This window comes from Spea bombifrons, chromosome 6, assembly GCF_027358695.1.
Source record: "Spea bombifrons isolate aSpeBom1 chromosome 6, aSpeBom1.2.pri, whole genome shotgun sequence".
Lineage (NCBI taxonomy): Eukaryota > Metazoa > Chordata > Amphibia > Anura > Pelobatidae > Spea > Spea bombifrons.
In genome coordinates, this window is record NC_071092.1 from 2028010 (window position 1) to 2047093 (window position 19084).

Below are 19084 nucleotides of genomic sequence, written 5' to 3' on the forward strand. Positions count from 1 at the left end.
AGAATGTCGTCGAGGTACACCACCACAAACTGTTGAAGGAAGTCTCGAAGGCAGTCATTAATGAACTCCTGGAAGACCGCCGGGGCGTTGCATAGCCCAAATGGCATAACGGTATATTCATAGTGTCCTGAACGAGTATTGAAGGCGGTCTTCCATTCATCGTCAGCACGGATTCGGACAAGATTGTACGCTCCCCGGAGATCCAGCTTGGTGTAGATAGTAGCCCCACGTAGCCTGTCGAAAAGTTCGGAAATCAGTGGAATAGGGTAAGTGTTACGCCTGGTAATCTTGTTCAGGCCCCGATAATCGATGCATGGACGAAGCTCCCCATTCTTCTTTTTCACGAAGAAGAACCCTGCGCCAGCGGGTGATACAGACCGGCGGATAAATCCTCGGCGAAGATTCTCCTCTATGTACGATTCCATAGCTTGGGTCTCCGGAATGGAGAGTGGGTAAACCCGCCCCCGGGGTGGCATGGTCCCCGGAAGCAAGTCAATCGGGCAATCGTACGGTCTGTGTGGTGGTAGTTTCTCAGCCTCTTTCTTATCAAATACGTCCGCGAAGTCCTGGTACTGTTTCGGCAGGGAAGAGGCCTCCCTCGAAGAGGCTGTAACCGTGGCAAGCTTTAGAGGAGTGAGGCAATGTGCCTTACAGGACGCACTCCAGGACGTGATCTGAGTCGTAGTCCAATCAATAACAGGATTATGTACCTGTAGCCACGGAAATCCCAATATAATGGGAATGGAGGGCGAGCGGATGACGAGTAGTTGTAAACGTTCCTTGTGTACAATCCCGACGGCAAGGTTGAGTGGAGCTGTAGAACGAGAAATCTGATCAGGACGAAGCGGTCTACCATCAATAGCTTCAATAGCTAACGGTACGGGCAGGGATAGGGTGGGAATGCGTTGCTGCTCACAAAACACAGAATCAATAAAGTTGCCGGCAGCGCCGGAATCCAGGAAAGCCTCAGTGTCAATGAATCCAGAATCCCAGACTAAACGAACCGGAACAGTCATTCGGGTGGTGAACAGGTTAGGGGAATAGTTCACCACACCTATGGTAGGTTCCCCTGGCCTACCTAGGTGCGGGCGTTTCCCGGCCTGCTAGGACAGTGTCCGATAAAGTGACCCGAGAGTCCACAGTAAAAGCATAATCCCTCCCGTCTCCGTCTGTTCCTCTCTCGATCAGAGAGTCGAGTGGCTCCCAACTGCATGGGTTCCTCAGATGGTTCGTTCGAGGGATCGGCAGAAGAAAACTGTGGTAAGAAGCGTGTAGTAGATCTCTCACCCTTGTCACGTAACTTCAAACTCTCCCGTTGTGCTTGCCTTTGGCGGAGACGCAGATCAATTTGGGAAATATACGAAATCACGGAGTCTAGTTCTGTGGGCAAATCTCTGGCAGCAGTCTCGTCTTTGAGGGTCTCAGAAAGTCCATTCAGAAAGGCAGCCACTAATGCCTCATTAGTCCAGTTCACCTCTCCCATCAGGGTCCGGAACTCTATAGCGTATTCCAGAAGCGGACGGGAACCCTGACGGATGGTAAAGAGCGAATTAGAAGCAGTGGCCCTTCTACCCGGAGTATCAAATGCGGCACGTAGACTGGAAACAAATTCAGCATAGGAGCGCACTGTAGAGACGTTTCTCTCCCAAAGCGGTGAAGCCCATGCCAAGGCTTTATCCGTAAGGAGTGAAATGACGTATCCCACCTTGGCACGTTCAGTGGGAAAGGCATAAGGAGACAGTTCAAAGTGTATCTCACACTGGTTCAAAAAACCTCGACAGGTTGCTGGATCCCCATTGTAGCGTTGGGGTGGAGGCAGGTGAGCAGGAACCGTGGCCACTGGTAACGGCGGTGGAGTAGGAGCCGCCACAGGTTGAGGTGCTTGCTGCGAAGGATCAGTACGCTGAAGCAAGGTCTGAAGAGCTTGAGCAAATTGATCCAGACGATGATCCATTTCGTCAAGTCGAGCCTCAGTGGACCCTTGTCCTACCGAAGCGGGTCTCATGATGGCCTTCTGATTCTGTCACGGCACAGCGTACAGAGGAGACTCCGTAGTCAGGTAGGACTGCAGGGATGGTCCAGAGAGCCGAGGTCAGGATACCGGAGAGCAGGAAAAACGAGGAGCAAGCCGAGGTCAGGATACCGGAGAGCAGGATAAACGAGGAGCAAGCCGAGGTCAGGATACCAGAGATCAGAATAGTCAAAAACAAGCCGAGGTCAAATACAGGAATCAAGCAGAGGAACGCTATCTGGGTGCTAGCACAGGGCATAGACGACCATCAGAAGGCAAGGTCTTAGTGTTCTGAAGTCTCTTAAGTAGGCACAGGAAGTTAGGCACTAATTGGAGATCTCCCGCCAAAATTTCAAAGTGCCGTTACGTCACTTCCTGCGCGGCCATCTTGTGGTTGGCGATTGCGTAATCGTCCTATATAAGCAGGTGCAGTTTCCTCGGGCGCCACTAGGTGGCGTGAAGAAGAACGCGTCCGGACACCAGAGCTGGACCTGTGAAGCTGCTGGGAACGCGACGTGGAAGAGGTAAGTTCCCCTTCCATCTGCAGCGGCTGTCTCTGCTGCGCAGAAGCGGGGGGTCTCCCCCTTCTCCGCGGCGGCTGCGCCTGCCCTGCAGAAGCGGGGGGTCTCCCCCTTCTCCGCGGCGGCTGCGCCTGCCCTGCAGAAGCGGGGGGTCTCCCCCTTCTCCGCGGCGGCCGCGTCTGCTGTGCAGAAGTGGGGGGTCTCCCCCTTCTGCGCGGGGACCGAGGTTGCCGTGCGGGAGCAGGGGGTCTTCCCCTACCTCGCGGCGGCTGCTGCTGCCGTTCAGAAGCGGGGGGTCTCCCTCTTCTTCGCGGCAGCTGCGGCTGCCGGACCGAAGCGGGGGGTCTCCCCCTGCCTCGCGGCGGTTGCTGTTGCCGGCCGGGGGACCCAGCGGGTCTCCCTGCCGGTGGTGTGACAAGATTTTGGTATTTTTTGAATTGCAGTTTTTGCTGCCCTGTTAGCTAAAGGGTTAACGCTGCCTTTTTACATACGAAAGCATTTTGTTAGGTTTGTTTTTTTTTGCCGTAGTCTCAACAATCACTCTGAAGAACGTTTTCCTTTGATCTTTCGAAAGAAACTTTTGACTTTATCCATAAACCCTTTGGATTTTTTTAACTGAATCTCCACCGGGAAATGGTCGCTGACTTCCAGAGCCTAAAAAAAAGGCAGAAAATAGACAAATAATTACTATAATAATTACTTTTATATATACTACGACTGTGCAACCTGCCATAAAAAGCTCATATTTCCCAGTAACTCCTATCACTCTCAGCTGAGTTAAGGGGCATTAATATCCATCAATATAATCTGCTTACAATGGGTGTGAAAAAAACAAAAAGTCCCAAAACACCACGGCAACCGGCCAAATGTTCCTTTTCCTATCTAATTTCATTTTATGTAAAGAGTTAATAGAGGAAACGCCTCGGATTTCGCTTTTTATCTTCAGGAAAACCGTACCTGAGTCTCGTTCAATCCGAATTCTTCCATAAAATTAAATACGGTGGCCGAGCCGGGGACCACGGACTGCTGAATCTTCTGTCCGTGAACCACAATCCTAAAAAGATAGGAAAGTTAGAAATCCAAATAAAGGTAACGTTAATAATAATAATAATAATAATAATAATATTATATGTATCTATAATGTAATAATTAATATATTTAATATAATTAATATATAATATATAATAGTCTCGTTGGTCTCTTCTTAGATTCAGGAGCCGTATGTCTATCCCATGCATGTTTAATACCCTCGCTGTATTACCCTCTACCACCTCTGCTGGGAGGCAGCTCCACGTATCTGCCACCCTCTCAGTAAAGTAAAAGACCCATAACCGGTGTACATGTTACAGATGTGTTTTTCGGATACCTGTCATATGCACACTTTGTGCTGCCTTTAACCGTTGTATCACTTCCATCCCCGATTAACCATACGAACTCTGGATCAGTTCTCAGACGGATGTTCTTCCAGTGCTTCTTGGGAACGTAAGAGCATCCAGCGTTAAAGTCGCCCATGAAGATAAAGTTCTGCAGGGAGACAAGGAAATGTCATGAAATCCAGGGGCTCGTGAATATATTGTACTGCGCTGCGGAATATGATGGCGCTATATAAACCAATAAATAATATCAATCAATAAATAATATAAACCAATAAATAATATCAATCAATAAATAATATAAACCAATAAATAATATCAATCAATAAATAATATAAACCAATAAATAATATCAATCAATAAATGATCTGACGAGGCGGGAATCGTCCTCACCTCTGATTTCCATTTTTGTCGGACATCGAGATAAACATCGTAGAGTTTATCGATCTCGCGGACGGCCGCCTCGGGGGTCGTGTGCTGCGGCACGATAATAAATTCTTTCACTTCTTTGGTGTGAATTAAAGGAGAAACGGCTGATCAGAGACCCGGCCAAAGATTTACCTCGTTTCCCCCAAAACACGTTCAGCTCCTTACCGGTGTGCGGGGATTTGAACCAAACAACGAAAGGTTCTCTGGAGAAGGCATCGACGTCGCCCGGGTGGGCGTCTGGGTACTGATAGGCGTCCTTCACCGAGACCCGATGCTTCCTGCATTTCAGACAAACCCAAAAAAAAGAGTTTCGCTATCAAACTCACGACCTGATGTTTAATAACCCCCCCCATGTCTGTCCCCATATAGAAGCACAACTTCCCAAAGGCAGAAATAACGGAAGCTCTTCTGGCCAAGACGCCGGGATTAACAAGATTGAGTTTTTTGACCTTGACCTTGAGACCGGGTGATTTTCATGCAAAGACTCTTCGGTGTCACCTAGGATTACGTTCTACGAAGATGGCGATGGGGGACGCAAAAAGCTGACTGTTATTTGGGCTTCTTTAGGGACTGGAATAAAACTCAGGGAAGGTTGTAGCTGCCATATGCTGCTTCTCCACAAGGTGGCGCCGTAACCCACTCACCTGTAAATAAAGGCATACTGCTCCTTATAGGAATTCCGCCCCAGCCTTTCGCTGATAATCAAACTGAAATCATCCTTCATCTCCGGTTGGCTGAGAAAATAAATAAAATACACATAAAAACGGGTAAAGATTCAGACGTTCGAAGTCTGATGGGCCGTTAGCCGGATGTCTCTGAAATGTATCCGGGAAGGGTCTTCTCACTAGCGGTCAGGAGCATTATTGAAGCCGCTTTCCATACCAAGGGCTGCCATTTAAAGTCATCGTTTGCCCCGTTCTAGAACGTTCAGCCGTGTGAATGCGTTACCTGTTAAGCTGCTGCATTAAGAGATGAACGGCTTTATCTTTGTTGTCTTTGATCTCCATCAGAAGCGCGACGTCGCAGCGCGAGACGATCTACAGGACCAAAGAGCGAGAGCTCCGTCAATTCTCCCCATCCATCCTGACGAGAGCGCTCCGCAGAACATAGAGACGCGTGAAGGAGGGCCACCCCACGGCCCCTTACACTTTTTACATAAAAAAACTAAAACGCGCCAAACAGGGCAGAAAAGACTGAAATTTTCCATAAACGCCCAAAACTGAATGCTAATCCTTCTAACGTCAAATCTCTCCAACTTTCCACCACTTTTTAGCTTAAAACCAACAACCGCTTCCCCAAAACGCAGAAAACACCTTAAAAACTCAGACATTTTCTACTTTCTCCAAATTCTGTTACTACGAAGCCTTCCTCCTCCTCTAAAAACCACATTTTGGTCTGAAATTGAACCAATTAGGGTGAAATGAGCTTCGTTATCCCCACGCAGGAGGAAAGTCTGCTTTTCCACCACTGTTTTGGACGTTGATCCTCGACCCACCTTCACGACGACGGCCACGACATCTGCTTTGGCAATTTTGGCTTCTCCGAAATTTCTTATGTTAAAAGAGCAGATTGTGAGCGAAAAACTCTCTGCGAAACAAAAACTGAATAACGCTAATAAAAAAATCATCTCTGCGGCTGGGAACGGTGGTCTGCGAGCCGCTTACAGAGCGAGGACTCCTTTATCTCTAATCTGTCTGCGTGAAAAGCAAACAGGAATGACGAGTTCCTTCTCGCCCCTTGTGCCGGGGGGGGGGGGTCTGCGTGTTTACAGACAGAAAGCTACTTCCCATTATTACACGGAAACAACACGGGAAAAACATCACGTTTCCCAACCCGCTCACTGAACAAAGGGCTGCTGCAAAACTATTTGGGGAATAGAAATTCCAGGACTTTCTGGGGCCGGGAATTCAGTGAATTTCATTTTTTTTTTTGCTATTTTATGAAAAAGAACTATAATTTTGGAGCAAAATGCTAGGAACGGAGCGAAGTCTTCCACTAATTTCCTCGAAACTTTATTGTTTTGCGTGGAAGTTGTGACTTGATGGCCCGGGGAGCGGAACGGGGTATTTTGCACAATAATTGTTGTATAACACGTTTGAGGTGGTCTCTGTTATACATCGGCGCTTCTTGTGATTTGTGATGCGAGGACAGCAGGTTTAGGGATGAAAAATGTTGCTTTTGGCAAAAGAAAGAAAAACAAACTTTTGATGTAGAATGCAGATCAAGCGAGCGACTTCAGCTCAGACGACCCCCAGAGACCGGAACATAAAAGAGTTTATAATACGCGTTCCCGGTAACAGGTGAGGGCATTAACAGCAGGTCTCTGCGCATGGACGGGGCGGCAGCTTCTGTTATCGATGAAATGGATCGATGGCTTCGCTTGTTCATTGAAGCAGACAGACCTACGGCCGCAGACTTTTTCTCCGTTGGTTTTTAGGACCTTTAATGTTTTTAAAGGCGTTGGTGAGAATCTTTGGCTCCTTTGTGTTTTTAGACACTCTTTTTTTGTCTGTCTGTCCCGTCTCGCGCTGTACGACCGGCTTCAGTGAATTCCTCAGCTTAAAGGTCAATGAGGCACCTGCGTTTGGGGACACTTTGGGCGAAGTGAAGGACTCTTGAGTTGTTTTGACTTCTGGAGCCAGCGATTTCTGCTTTAAAGGTCGAGGTAAAGACAGAATAACGCAGACGGCTGGAACAACGGACATCCAGCCTGTTATCCTGTTACATACAGAACTTGGGCAGCACCCATGAAATATATCTGGGAAAAACTGGGTCAGTGGGGAGGTCAGGGTGCCCCCCCCCAATTCCAGAGGGTAGATAATCATTAACACACAAGCAGCGCCAGATTAAGATCTCGGGGGCCCCAAAGCACAACGTGCAAAAAAAACACGGCCATGTGCTCTGGCTATACTTACACTTACCCCGAAGATATTTGGCCCCACTGGACAGCTATGGTCTCCAGTGCATTTGGTATGTCTGTGGGCTCCTGTGTTTTGGGGATTTGATTATTGGTATGTATTGTTTTGGGTGTCGTTACAGACGGTTGCAGTTGTTGTAACATTTCTCCTGCTGGTTATTTTGTGTCTGAAGGTCCGGAAGGTCGGTGATTTGGGTAACAATGTAACGAGCTGAACCTTTCGGGTCTCTGCCGTGTATTCAGCGCCCTCTGGTGGCGCCGCTCGGAATGCACAGAGCAGGTCGAGTATAATACTGCCCTCTAGCGGCCCTGCGCGGTATGCACCGTGTTATGACTCCTCAGCGCCCTCTAGCGGCCCTAAGGGGAATATACGGTGTTATGGCTCCTCCGCGCCCTCTAGCGGCCCTGCGCGGGATGCGCGGGGTCCTGGCGGTGCGGCAGTTCCGGGTCGGTGTGGTTGCCCCGCATTGTGATCTCAGTGCTGATTGGAGGGATTAGCTGGTACCGGCCGGACCCGGATCCCGGCATCACCCTGCAGGTGAGAGACTGCAGCTCCGAGTACAGACTGTCACATTATATCACACACAATACATACTGTCACATTATACTGCCGACTGTCACATTATATCACACACAATACATACTGTCACATTATATAACACACACTGCAGACTGTCACATTATATCACACACTGCAGACTGTCACATTATATCACACACACTGCAGACTGTCACATTATATCACACACTGCAGACTGTCACATTATATCACACACTGCAGACTGTCACATTATATCACACACTGCAGACTGTCACATTATATCACACACAATACATACTGTCACATTATATCACACACACTGCAGACTGTCACATTATATCACACACTGCAGACTGTCACATTATATCACACACTGCAGACTGTCACATTATATCACACAGAGCAGACTGTCTCATTATACTGCAGACTGTCACATTATATCACACACAATACATACTGTCACATTATATCACACTTTGCAGACTGTCACATTATATCACACACTGCAGACTGTCACTATCTATCTATCTATCTATCTATCCATCTATCTATCTATCTATCTATCTATCTATCTATCTATCTATCCATCCATCTATCCATCCATCTATCCATCCAATAGCTCTCCAATAACTTATGTGTTTACTTTACTGAGAGGGTGGTAGATATGTGGAACAGCCTTCCGGCAGAAGTGGTAGAGGCTAATACAGTGAGGGAATTTAAACATGGGATGGGCATATGGCTCCTGAAGCTAAGACAAAAGAAAAACGGGCCGAAGGGGGCCGATCTGCTGGGAAATTCTAGGCTTCTGTGTTAGGAAGGGGTTAACGGGTTGGGTTATTACCCCTTATCTTTTCACAGAGCCTCAGTGAGCAAAGGTGGAGGTTTCACCTTCGAGTTTATACCGGCGAGATACGGACGGACTGCAGGAGAATCCCGTCAGAGGGGGTCCGGGCCGCACGTCTCCCGCAAGCAGCACTGCAGAGGTGAGACTCCAGAATGCGGGGCGCTCCGTGCCCCCGCGGGGGGTAATTTACCATCCAGATCCGGGGTCTGCTCTTGTAGCCCAGGCTAGGGGGTCAGGGGGTGGCTTTCCACAATCCTTGTCTTACTGCTCCGGCACTGATGAGGTTAAACCTCTTCTCTCGTACGTTAGCGACCTGATCGCGCCTCCCATGACGCCGACGCCGCGGTCGCTGGAGGAACCAACACGGCTGGGAGTCCAGCCCCGGTCCAAGCTGTGTCCTGCAGGGGACATCAGACCGCGGTGTCTTCATGGGATGTACTTAAAGATAAAGATTGGTGATTTTCAGCTCGGTTTCACAAGAGTTTCTGCAGCGGCTGGGGCTTTTTTACTGGACATCACCCACCCCATCTAAATTTCACTTAACCAAGAGGGTGGTAGATACGTGGCACAGTCTCCCAGCAGAAGTGGTAGAGGGTAATACAGTGAGGGTATTAAACATGCATGGGATAGACATACGGCTCCTGAATCTAAGACGAGACCAACGACTGATTAAGCAGGAGAAACGGGCGACTAGACGGGGGCCGGATGGGGCCGATCTGCCGGCAGGTTCTAGGTTTCTTTTTTTTTTTTTTTGTCAAATCTCTGTTTATTGAATATCCATAACATCCACAAACATCAGATATAAAACATAGAAGCACAGTATGCATAGCACGATAAAGATCTAAAAAATAACCAATACATTTGATCCAGGAAGTCACAATTACAATGAGAACAGCGACAACAGAATAGCTGGATCACCAAAATACGACATACCAGGGCTACGACGAAAAGTAGTGTCAGTACACAACCGTAAGGCAAATACAGCCAGGCGAGACTCATATTCACGGAGAGGTAACCAAAGTAATAAAAACAAAGAAAACAAGGAAAACATAGCGCACACTATCACGAGGGAGCTCAAATAAAAACACTCGCGAAAGTAGACACAAAACAGTCATCGTATACACATCCAGTTATAGTTGAACGGCATAACGGAGGTACAGGTCTGGTGGAGAGCCAACATGCCTCGTGTATACCAATGAAAGGGAGTTCAGACAAGGAAGATCAATAGTAAATATCGAGGAGGCGGGAGGAGGACAAGAAAGCCACCCAGGGGAGCCAGGTCACATCATGTGTAAATTCCTTGCCCCGGGAAGTGGCCACTAAACCCTCCATTTGATAAATAAAATTAACCCTGGCTATCCAAGCGTCAATGGGAGGGGTACCCTGAGTCTTCCAATAACGGGAATGACCGACTTAGCAGCCTGTATCAGGTGAATGAGCAGAGACCTTTTATAAGTGTTAACTGGGGAGTCCGTGTGATGCAGAAGGAGGGCGGCAGGAGAGGCCACAAAGTCAGGATCAGCGACTTCCTTTAACACCCGTACCACCGCGGACCAAAAAGGCCGGATGTCTCTACAGTCCCACCACAGATGAAGGTAAGAACCACTAGAGACACCACACCTCCAACACAGGGGGGATACCAGGGGGAGAAAGTGGTGTAACTCCGAGGGGACCTTATACCAACGTGTTAAAAACTTGTAGGAACATTCCTGCACCCTACTAGAGATACTGCCCCTATGAGCGAACAGTATCATCTTATCCCAATCCTCCTCGGAAAAAGGGGTCCCTAGATCCCTTTCCCAAAGACACAAAAAGAACGGCTTAGTGTCACAATGCACATCTAATAGCTGGGAATAGAGGTGGGAGAGCAAGTGAGCTGGTTCCCTATCTAGAATACAAAGCTTTTCTAAGTTGCTTAACTCCCTTGTAACCTGGGGATCAGGGAGTAGAGTAGAGACATAATGCTTAATTTGGTGGTGGACAAAGAGCTGTCGAAAGGACGGGGGAGCCTGTCCTGTAAGGTCACGAATCGGACGAAAGGCAGTGCCCTTCAGAAGCCGATGGACCCTAATAGGTCCAGAAGACAACTGAGGGAACAATTCACGTAAGCCACTTCGGGTAGTGGAGTCCAGCGCAGGATTGTGCGTAAGGGGCAACAGAGGACCCGGGACAGAGGTCAAGAGTCGACGAGAGGCTACACGTTTCAGAACGCCTAAAGTGGCGGGGATCGTAGGATGAGTAGAAGGCACGCGCTTCGCACAGCGATCCGGCAGCCACGGGGCCACTGCAATAGGGTAAGGGAAGAAAGAGTCTTCTAGGGGGATCCAAAGTTTAGGCGCAGAAATGGACCACTCCACCAGGCGCCGGAGATGGGAAGCCATCCAATACCATTCGATATTGGGGACCCCCATGCCCCCTCTGTGCTTGGGCCTGGACAGGTGGGACAGGGCAAGCCTGGGATTCCGATCGGCCCATATGATGTTCCGGAAAATCTTATGACACTTCCGAAAATACGCCTTAGGGAGAAAAATAGGTAAGCACTGTATGACGTACAGGAATCTAGGGAGAACGTTCATCTTCAGGACCCCTATGCGTCCAAACCAGGAAATGTGGGGGACGGACCATTTGCGAAGATCCGAAAGCGCAGAAGAAAGTAAGGAGTCAAAATTAAGGGACTGGAGCAGGGAAAGATCTGAGGGAATCCACAACCCAAGGTATTTAATTGCGGAATCCGCCCATTTAAAGGGGAAAGAGCGGATAATATTCGTTTTAGTCAGAGCAGGGACATTGAGGCCCAGAATTTCTGACTTTTGTAATTGGAAAGGTCCGCGAAAACGCCCAGTTCCCTAATTAAATGTGAGAGAGAAATTTCCGGTTGGGTGACCAAGCATAACATATCATCTGCAAATATGGCGAGTTTATGAGTGTGGCCAGCAACCACAAGACCAGAAATATTAGCGTTCGTTCGTACGGCCTGCGCCAGGGGCTCCATGACAAGGATGAACAGTAGCGGAGAAAGGGGGCAGCCCTGCCTCGTGCCGTTCCTAATGTCAAAAGCGTCAGAGAGGGTACCATTCACTTTGACTCGTGCCGAGGGGTTGGCATATAGGGCTCTAACCATGTTAAGGAAATGGCTCGGCATGCCGATCGATTCCAGGACACGGAACAAAAATGGCCAAGAGACCCTGTCAAACGCCTTTTCGGCGTCCATAGAGACTAGCGCATACGGTGTCCCCAGCTCACGAGCCATGGTCATCAGGTTTAACACCCTAATAGTATTATCCCTGGCCTCCCTCCCCGGCACAAAGCCCACCTGGTCTCTGTGGATTAACGAAGGAATAAAAGAACGAAGGCATAAGGCCATAACTTTTGCCATGATCTTGAGATCAGCATTAATGAGGGAAATGGGGCGATAATTAGCACAGAGTTCGGCATCCCGACCCGGTTTAGGGATCACGACGATGTGCGCCAGGTTAGTATGGGGGTCTGGGATAGCACCGTCAGCTAAAGAATTGAAAAGGGTGGTTAGGTGAGCGCCCAGGACCGGAAAGAAACGATCGTAATAACGGCTAGTGAGGCCGTCCGGACCAGGGCTCTTGCCCTTAGGGGTCAATTTGAGTGCCGCCTTCACCTCGTCACACGTTATGGGTACATCTAAAGCCGTTTTAGCGCCTTCAGTCAAGCGTCGGGGCAGGTATTTAGCTAAATAAGAGGCGATGGAGGCATCGTGATTCGAGTGTCGGTCAGTCAAGGGGGGTAAGTTATAGAGGGATCGGTAGTACTCCCTAAAACACTGGGCAATAGCCGAGGATTCCGACAACAGTGTACCTGGTTGTTGCCTAATCTTCGGTATGAACGCGGCGGCCCGCTTGGACCGCAAAGCCCTAGCGAGAAGCTTGCCCGGCCTATCCCCCAGTTCATAAAAAGCTCTACGCGCCAAGAGAAAGGAGCGCTTCACCCTAGCATCTAAAAGGGAGGATAATTGCTGTCTAAGAGACTGCAGGCGGGGTAAAATGGACGGGTCTAAAGAGGCTTTATGAGATTGTTCCAGAAGGGAAATCTGGCTATGAAGTGATAACACAGCGGCCAGTTTAGCTTTCTTCTGCTGGGAGCCTAATTTAATAAAATGACCCCGAATCACGGCCTTGTGGGCCTCCCACACTATGGGGAAAGGGACCTCACCCGTGTTATTCTCCAAGAAATAGTTGTGAAGGTGTAGAGAGAGGTCAGAAAGAGAGGTGGGATTATCAAGGAGATTCTCGTTCAGTCTCCAACTCCAGACCTTGCCCCTGGGCGATGATAAGCCAAACGAGAGGTGAACTGGAGCATGATCGCTGAACGAGCGAATACCTATGTCACAGGAATGTAACTGGAGCAAATGTGCGATAAAAATAGCATATCAATCCGGGAATACCGGTTGTGGGGCGGAGAAAAAAAGGTGTAATCATTCGTGTCCGGATGCTGGGATCTCCACACATCAACCAACTGGTTGAGGTGCAGGGCCCTGCGTACCTTCCTAATGTGACGGAATGGAATATGGGAAAATTGGGAAGAAGAATCTCTTAGGGGATCTAAAGGCATATTCAGGTCCCCTCCAAAGATAGCCAAACCCTCCTGAAATTCAGCAAAACGGGATAAGATACGAGACAAAAATATTGATTGACCCCGATTGGGTGCATACACATTTCCCAGAGAAACCATTTGATTGCCAATGTAACCTTTGAGAAAGAGAGCCCTACCCGCCGTGTCCCTCCAGACATCCAGCAGACGAAACGGGAGCAATTTGTGCAAGAGGCTCGCCACGCCCTTAGTCTTAGAGTCCGTGGAACTAGAGAAGAAGCTATGTGAGTAATGATGATTAGTTAACTTGAATTCCTTCGAGGACTTATAGTGCGTCTCTTGGAGAAACGCTATATGTGTGTGAAACATGTGGAGGATGTGCAACAGCTTGGACCGCTGCTGCGGCTTGTTCAAACCCCTTACATTAAAAGAGGTAAGTTTAATGCGATCAAGTGTCATCTGTGAGGCAACTGGAGGGACCAGGAGGAGCAGTTAGTCAGACAGCGGCGCAAAAACAAAGAAAAACCAAAACAAACAGAACCCGAGAAAACAAAAACAACAAAAAAACTGAAACAAAAACCATGGGCCAGAATGTGCGTGCAAGGTTCTAGGTTTCTTTTGTCTTCCAGGCAGTATTAATCTGACCAATCATGGACCTCGATATTCTCAACATGTTCCTGGTCGCAGGAGGAACCCTGCTGATCCCCATACTGGCCTTTGCGGCTTCCTTCCTGTTTTGGCCGGCTGCTCTCATCAGAATCTATCACTGGTAAGAAACAAAGTATCCGGAAACCTCTTTCATAAAATAATATTTACAGAAATAAAAGGAAAACTTGAACGCCCTTGAAGTGTCGCAGGTCGCGGCTGCACCTGATTTTATCTCACTTTGCCCCAATAAACCCCCTTTATCTGCAGACCTGGAGCCGCCGTTGCTGTCAGTCATGTGATATTTTGGGTGACTGTCCCGGCTCAAACACCACACTGAGCTGATGCTTTATGGCGATGCTAATGAAGTCCCTTCCTCCATAGACTTTCATTAGTCAGAGAGTCCGACCGAGTGATTAAGACCGAGCCATTCTATTGTTTCCCACAGTCAGTATGATAAGGAGTCGGGGTGTTTAGTAGATCAGGGGTCAGTTAACAGAGTGAGAATCATACTGATAGGCTGCTGTCTGAAAACATTATATTATGTGTGACAGGTACTGGCGCCGGGCACTCGGCATGCAGGTGAAATATGCCACCCATGGAAACTATAAGTTCTGTTACACGACCAGAGGGAGGCCGAGCCCCAAACCATCCATCCTTCTGCTTCATGGATTCTCTGCTAACAAAGATATGTGGCTCACTGTGGTCAAGGTAGGCGGCACTTTAAATATTTTTCATCTGAAAATGACTTCTTTACCTTTTTATACGTATTATCTGCGCCAGCTTCTTTCTGCCGGGATTTAAAGGAACCGTTACACATATTATTATTATTATTTTAGTATTGGTAAAGGGTTAATTTAAAAAGGACCATGTTTTCTTTTACAGTTTCTTCCTAAAAACGTACACATAGTTTGTGTGGACATGCCCGGCCACGAGGGTACCACGCGCTCGCCGCTCGATGACTACACCATCAACGGACAAGTGAGGCGGATACATCAGGTATGGTCTCTAAAAACCATATGGCTTTATAAATCATTTCATTACAAATAGAAAAGTGTCTGGATCTCGTAGACTCGTGCATTCAGATTCGTACTAATTTTAATGAATTTTGTTAAATTTGTACGAATGTCTGAAAATTCTCACTCACTTTCTCTCACTCATCCCCCTTTCATTCTCACTCTCTCCTCTCATTCTCACTCATTCCCTCTCATTCTCACTCATTCTTCCTCTTACTCAACCTCTCTCCCTCCCTCCGTCCCTCCCTCTCATTCTTACTTTTTACTCATTCTCACTCACTCCCTCTCTCTTCTCTCATTCTCACTCTCTCTTCTCTCATTCTCACTCTCTCTTCTCTCATTCTCACTCTCTCTCTACCTTCTTAATACCGTTAATGATTTATTTAAAGATCAACTTAAAACACATCCTCCAGAAGACGGAGAGATATGTAAATTCTCTGCGCCTCCTTAGATCTGCTCCGTAAAGTGGATATAGCCGGCATTATGAATATATCGGTGGCAGCGGATTATACGAATGTCACTTTAATAAATTGGAGTAACGACAGACGCTCTCCGGGCATCTCCATTCTTTACGGATTAAAATATCTCCCGTCAGGCTGTCGGTTCATCGTTTGCCCTCCAACTGAAGGCATCGATAAGATGTAACACAGACGACGTGGCCCCAATGCGTCCAAAAGCATCATATAAACAGAGCGAGCCCCAAAATGGTGTTTTTTTAATGATTTCTGTCTCTTTTTTTCTGACAGTTTGTGGAAAGCATTGGGCTGAACAAGAAGCCTTTCCACCTTGTGGGGACGTCGATGGGTGGGAACGTGGCCGGTGTTTACGCTGCTCAGTATCCGTCCGATATCTTCTGTCTGACCCTCATTTGTCCGGCAGGTAGACCCCGGCAAGCGATACATTTATTAAAATATATTTATTACATTTATTATTTATATAAAAAAAACGAGAAGCATTTTTAAAAAAAACCTCTTTATTAGGATATACCTATTATTATTTAATCGGTACTATAACGAGATATCAATACAAAGAAAGAATACTTGAATATCGTTATTATTAATATTATTAGTATTAAAAATAATAATAATAATAATAATAATACATATTTTTTAGACACCGAAATAAACATTTAATAATATTTCTATATATTTTAATATTTCTTTTCCAGGCCTGATGTATCCTAAAGACAGTAAGTTCCTAAAACGCCTGAAAGACATGAAAGAATTGGGAAACGACGAGAACATTCCTCTCATCCCGTCCACGGCGGAGGAGATGGAGGAGATGCTGAAGCTCTGCTCGTACGTGCGGTTCAAGGTACCACAGAAGGTAAGGCCACGCGGCAAAGATGAAGCTGCATCTCCCCTGCGATACTAGAGCATGGAGTCTCTGGATGGAGTCTCTTTAGTTATAACTTGGAGGTGATGGGCGCGCACCCCAATATTTGGAGAGGGGTGTCCTGGGAAAAGCTGGTGGCCAGCACTGATCTCACTCCACCAGCGCTGTGTTGGCCCCTGGGATGTCGTACGTTGGCACGCGGCGCTCTCCTAACACAGACGGCTCCGAGAGACAGAGGCAGGTATCCGCTCCACCGCAAGGACCCCTCGTAGGGCGGCAGAGAGGACAATCTGTCTGGGACCCGGTGGCCTGATCACAGATACCCACCACTGCTGCTTCCTTACTATATGACCAACGCCCCCCCCCCCCCGCGGTGTAACTACCCCCTGCATTAAGGGGTCTTATCCTGACCGGGTAACGGGAGACCAGGATCCATGAAGCAAAGACTAAGCACCGTGGGGACATTTTTTACACTCAAGACCAGATCACTGGGGGGATAATTGTGTCAGACGGATGGACGTTCGCGGCGAGGTCACAGACAGGACCGGTCTCTGCGTCGTCTGGAGGCCGCACTCGGAAAGGACACGGCGTCCATCTTTTTCTTTAAATTCATTTTTAGATTCAATTAAGTTTCCTAATGTTTTTTTAAGTATGCTTTATTATCTAAATAATGGGAACGGAAGGGTGACCCTGTGCTGCACCGCGCGCCGGACCGGACTGGCTCCAGGTGCTTGCACGGACGGACGGGTGACGGACGGACGGACCTCGTAGTTAGTAGAGGAAGAAGCTGCCTTATTTATTCTTCTTTAATGCATTTAACGGTTTCTTATTATTAACGATTATTAAATAACATTACATCGCAGACCTTATTAAGGACACAAAGGGAGACGAAGCGTAGGTTTTATTTTAAATATTTCTCTTTGTAATAAAGTTGTGGATAATCATCCGCTTCTAGGAGGCAGCGGGAAATAACAAGCGGAAGGAAGGATGATAGATTTCCTGAGAAAAGTGAAGATTTATTACATAGCTACATATTTGGCCAAAACAAAATCCTTGGCTTTCTTAATGTTTTTTTATTCTGTTTACATTCATATTTTTTTTGCCCCCGTTTTAAACACTTTTACTGCTAAAAGTAAATTTTGTGCGTTTTTGTTGTATTTTAATGCTTCTGTTTCTTGTAGGTGTTGCAGGGGCTGATTGAGGTCCGCATTCCGCACAATGAATTTTACAGAAAACGTAAGTAACGGCGATCACGGAACATAAAATTACGGCCCCTGATGTATGAACGGTTCCAGGAGCCGACGTGCTTTATATTAATAAGAACTTAGTTATACTTCGCTACAGCCGGCAGGGGAATGCATAATAGATGAGAGCGTTTAATACGGAATCGAGGAGCGAATGTCTGTGTCTGTACATCTTTAGAATGTATAGATCGATAAGCTGTTCAAAGGTTTGGGGTCACTGAGCTGTTTTGCACTCAAGGGTTCCATCAGGCAGATTTATTGAAGGAGGACAACAACGTTTCAATCTCACTATGAGGTCTTTATCAAGTTGAACTTGATAAAGACCTCATCGTGAGGTCGAAACGTTGTTGTCCTTCTCCTTCAATAAATCTGCCTGATGGAACCCTTGAGTGCCTGGAGCCTTTTTCTATTCTGATTTACTGGGGAGCTGGCCCTTCCTGGCACAACTAAGCACCTGAGTTCCTGTGGGGTGTGGGCAGAGTCCTGATTCTGGTGACTCATTCATTAAAACGAGGACATTTCTGGCTGTAATATAATTACAAAAGGGTTTTCTAACCATCAATTATCCTTTTAAACTTAAACTTGGATCAGCGAACACAACGTGCCATTGGAACACAGGAGTGATGGGAGTGATAAAGGGCCATTGGAACACAGGAGTGATGGGAGTGATAAAGGGCCATTGGAACACAGGAGTGATGGGAGTGATAAAGGGCCATTGGAACACAGGAGTGATGGGAGTGATAAAGGGCCATTGGAGCACAGGAGTGATGGGAGTGATAAAGGGCCATTGGAACACAGGAGTGATGGGAGTGATAAAGGGCCATTGGAACACAGGAGTGATGGGAGTGATAAAGGGCCATTGGAACACAGGAGTGATGGGAGTGATAAAGGGCCATTGGTACACAGGAGTCATGGGAGTGATAAAGGGCCATTGGTACACAGGAGTGATGGGAGTGATAAAGGGCCATTGGAACACAGGAGTGATGGGAGTGATAAAGGGCCATTGGAACACGGGAGTGATGGGAGTGATAAAGGGCCATTGGAACACAGGAGTGATGGGAGTGATTTGAATTGATGTTTTTGGCCTCTTGCATTATTTGCGAGTAAATTAACAGAATGACGGGGTCTGTATTTAACCACCCGATGCCTGACGCTCTCAACTGTCTAACGCAACTTAATCTTTCCAGTATTTTTGGACATTGTCAGCGAGAGCTCTCGGCACAGCCTGCACGAACACATGACCAAAATTGTGGCTCCTACTCAAGTAATCTGGGGCAAGCAGGATCAGGTGAGGGTCTTGGCTGTGTTTGCGATTGTATGGTATTAGGGGGAGACCAAGCAGCTGACGCTCTCCTGCGTTTCAGGTACTGGATGTTTCCGGGGCGGACGTTTTGACGAGTGCCATCCCCGGAAGCCAAGCGGAGATTCTGGAGAACTGCGGACATTCGGTGGTCATGGAAAGACCCAGGAAAACGGCCAAGCTCCTGGTGGATTTCTCATCTTCCCTGCAGGACACGGAGAACAACAAGAAACACGATTAACTCTCGTGATGCCCCGGGCACAGCGCCATTCTGCGGATTGCTCTCAGGGATGTTTAATATAGAAATATAGAACCTTCCGGCAGATGAGACCCATTGAGCCCGTCTCG

General features: G+C 47.6%; 2 protein-coding genes across 2 annotated transcripts; one reads left to right on the forward strand and one right to left on the reverse strand.

The window, feature by feature from the left end:
* Positions 1 to 3040: 3040 nt before the first annotated feature.
* On the reverse strand, positions 3041 to 6060 carry DNASE1L3 (deoxyribonuclease 1 like 3). Its single transcript, XM_053469168.1, has 8 exons — positions 5830 to 6060; positions 5283 to 5371; positions 4979 to 5068; positions 4500 to 4612; positions 4299 to 4411; positions 3899 to 4056; positions 3490 to 3586; positions 3041 to 3186 (listed from the first exon to the last, which is right to left on the reverse strand). Exons 1-8 carry the CDS (start codon positions 5959 to 5961, stop codon positions 3070 to 3072), a joined length of 909 nt encoding a protein of 302 aa, XP_053325143.1. The 5' UTR covers positions 5962 to 6060; the 3' UTR covers positions 3041 to 3069.
* A 2587-nt stretch (positions 6061 to 8647) lies between these two features.
* ABHD6 (abhydrolase domain containing 6, acylglycerol lipase) lies at positions 8648 to 19022 on the forward strand. Its single transcript, XM_053469413.1, has 9 exons — positions 8648 to 8775; positions 13826 to 13965; positions 14396 to 14552; positions 14727 to 14840; positions 15604 to 15736; positions 16026 to 16183; positions 17374 to 17428; positions 18624 to 18724; positions 18801 to 19022. Exons 2-9 carry the CDS (start codon positions 13847 to 13849, stop codon positions 18975 to 18977), a joined length of 1014 nt encoding a protein of 337 aa, XP_053325388.1. The 5' UTR covers positions 8648 to 8775; positions 13826 to 13846; the 3' UTR covers positions 18978 to 19022.
* The last annotated feature ends 62 nt before the right edge of the window (positions 19023 to 19084 follow it).

Bases quoted from the DNA above. Each gene is read 5' to 3' on its own strand.
- DNASE1L3 (XM_053469168.1), bottom strand. From the start codon at position 5,961: ATGATTTTTTTATTAGCGTTATTCAGTTTTTGTTTCGCAGAGAGTTTT. The intron at 4,613-4,978 runs GTGAGTGGGTTA...TCTGAAATGCAG, and splicing joins CAGTATGCCTTTATTTACAG to GAAGCATCGGGTCTCGGTGA. The intron at 4,057-4,298 runs GTGAGGACGATT...GTCTCCCTGCAG, and splicing joins GACAAAAATGGAAATCAGAG to AACTTTATCTTCATGGGCGA.
- ABHD6 (XM_053469413.1), top strand. From the start codon at position 13,847: ATGGACCTCGATATTCTCAACATGTTCCTGGTCGCAGGAGGAACCCTG. The intron at 14,841-15,603 runs GTATGGTCTCTA...TTTTTCTGACAG, and splicing joins AAGTGAGGCGGATACATCAG to TTTGTGGAAAGCATTGGGCT. The intron at 17,429-18,623 runs GTAAGTAACGGC...TAATCTTTCCAG, and splicing joins CAATGAATTTTACAGAAAAC to TATTTTTGGACATTGTCAGC.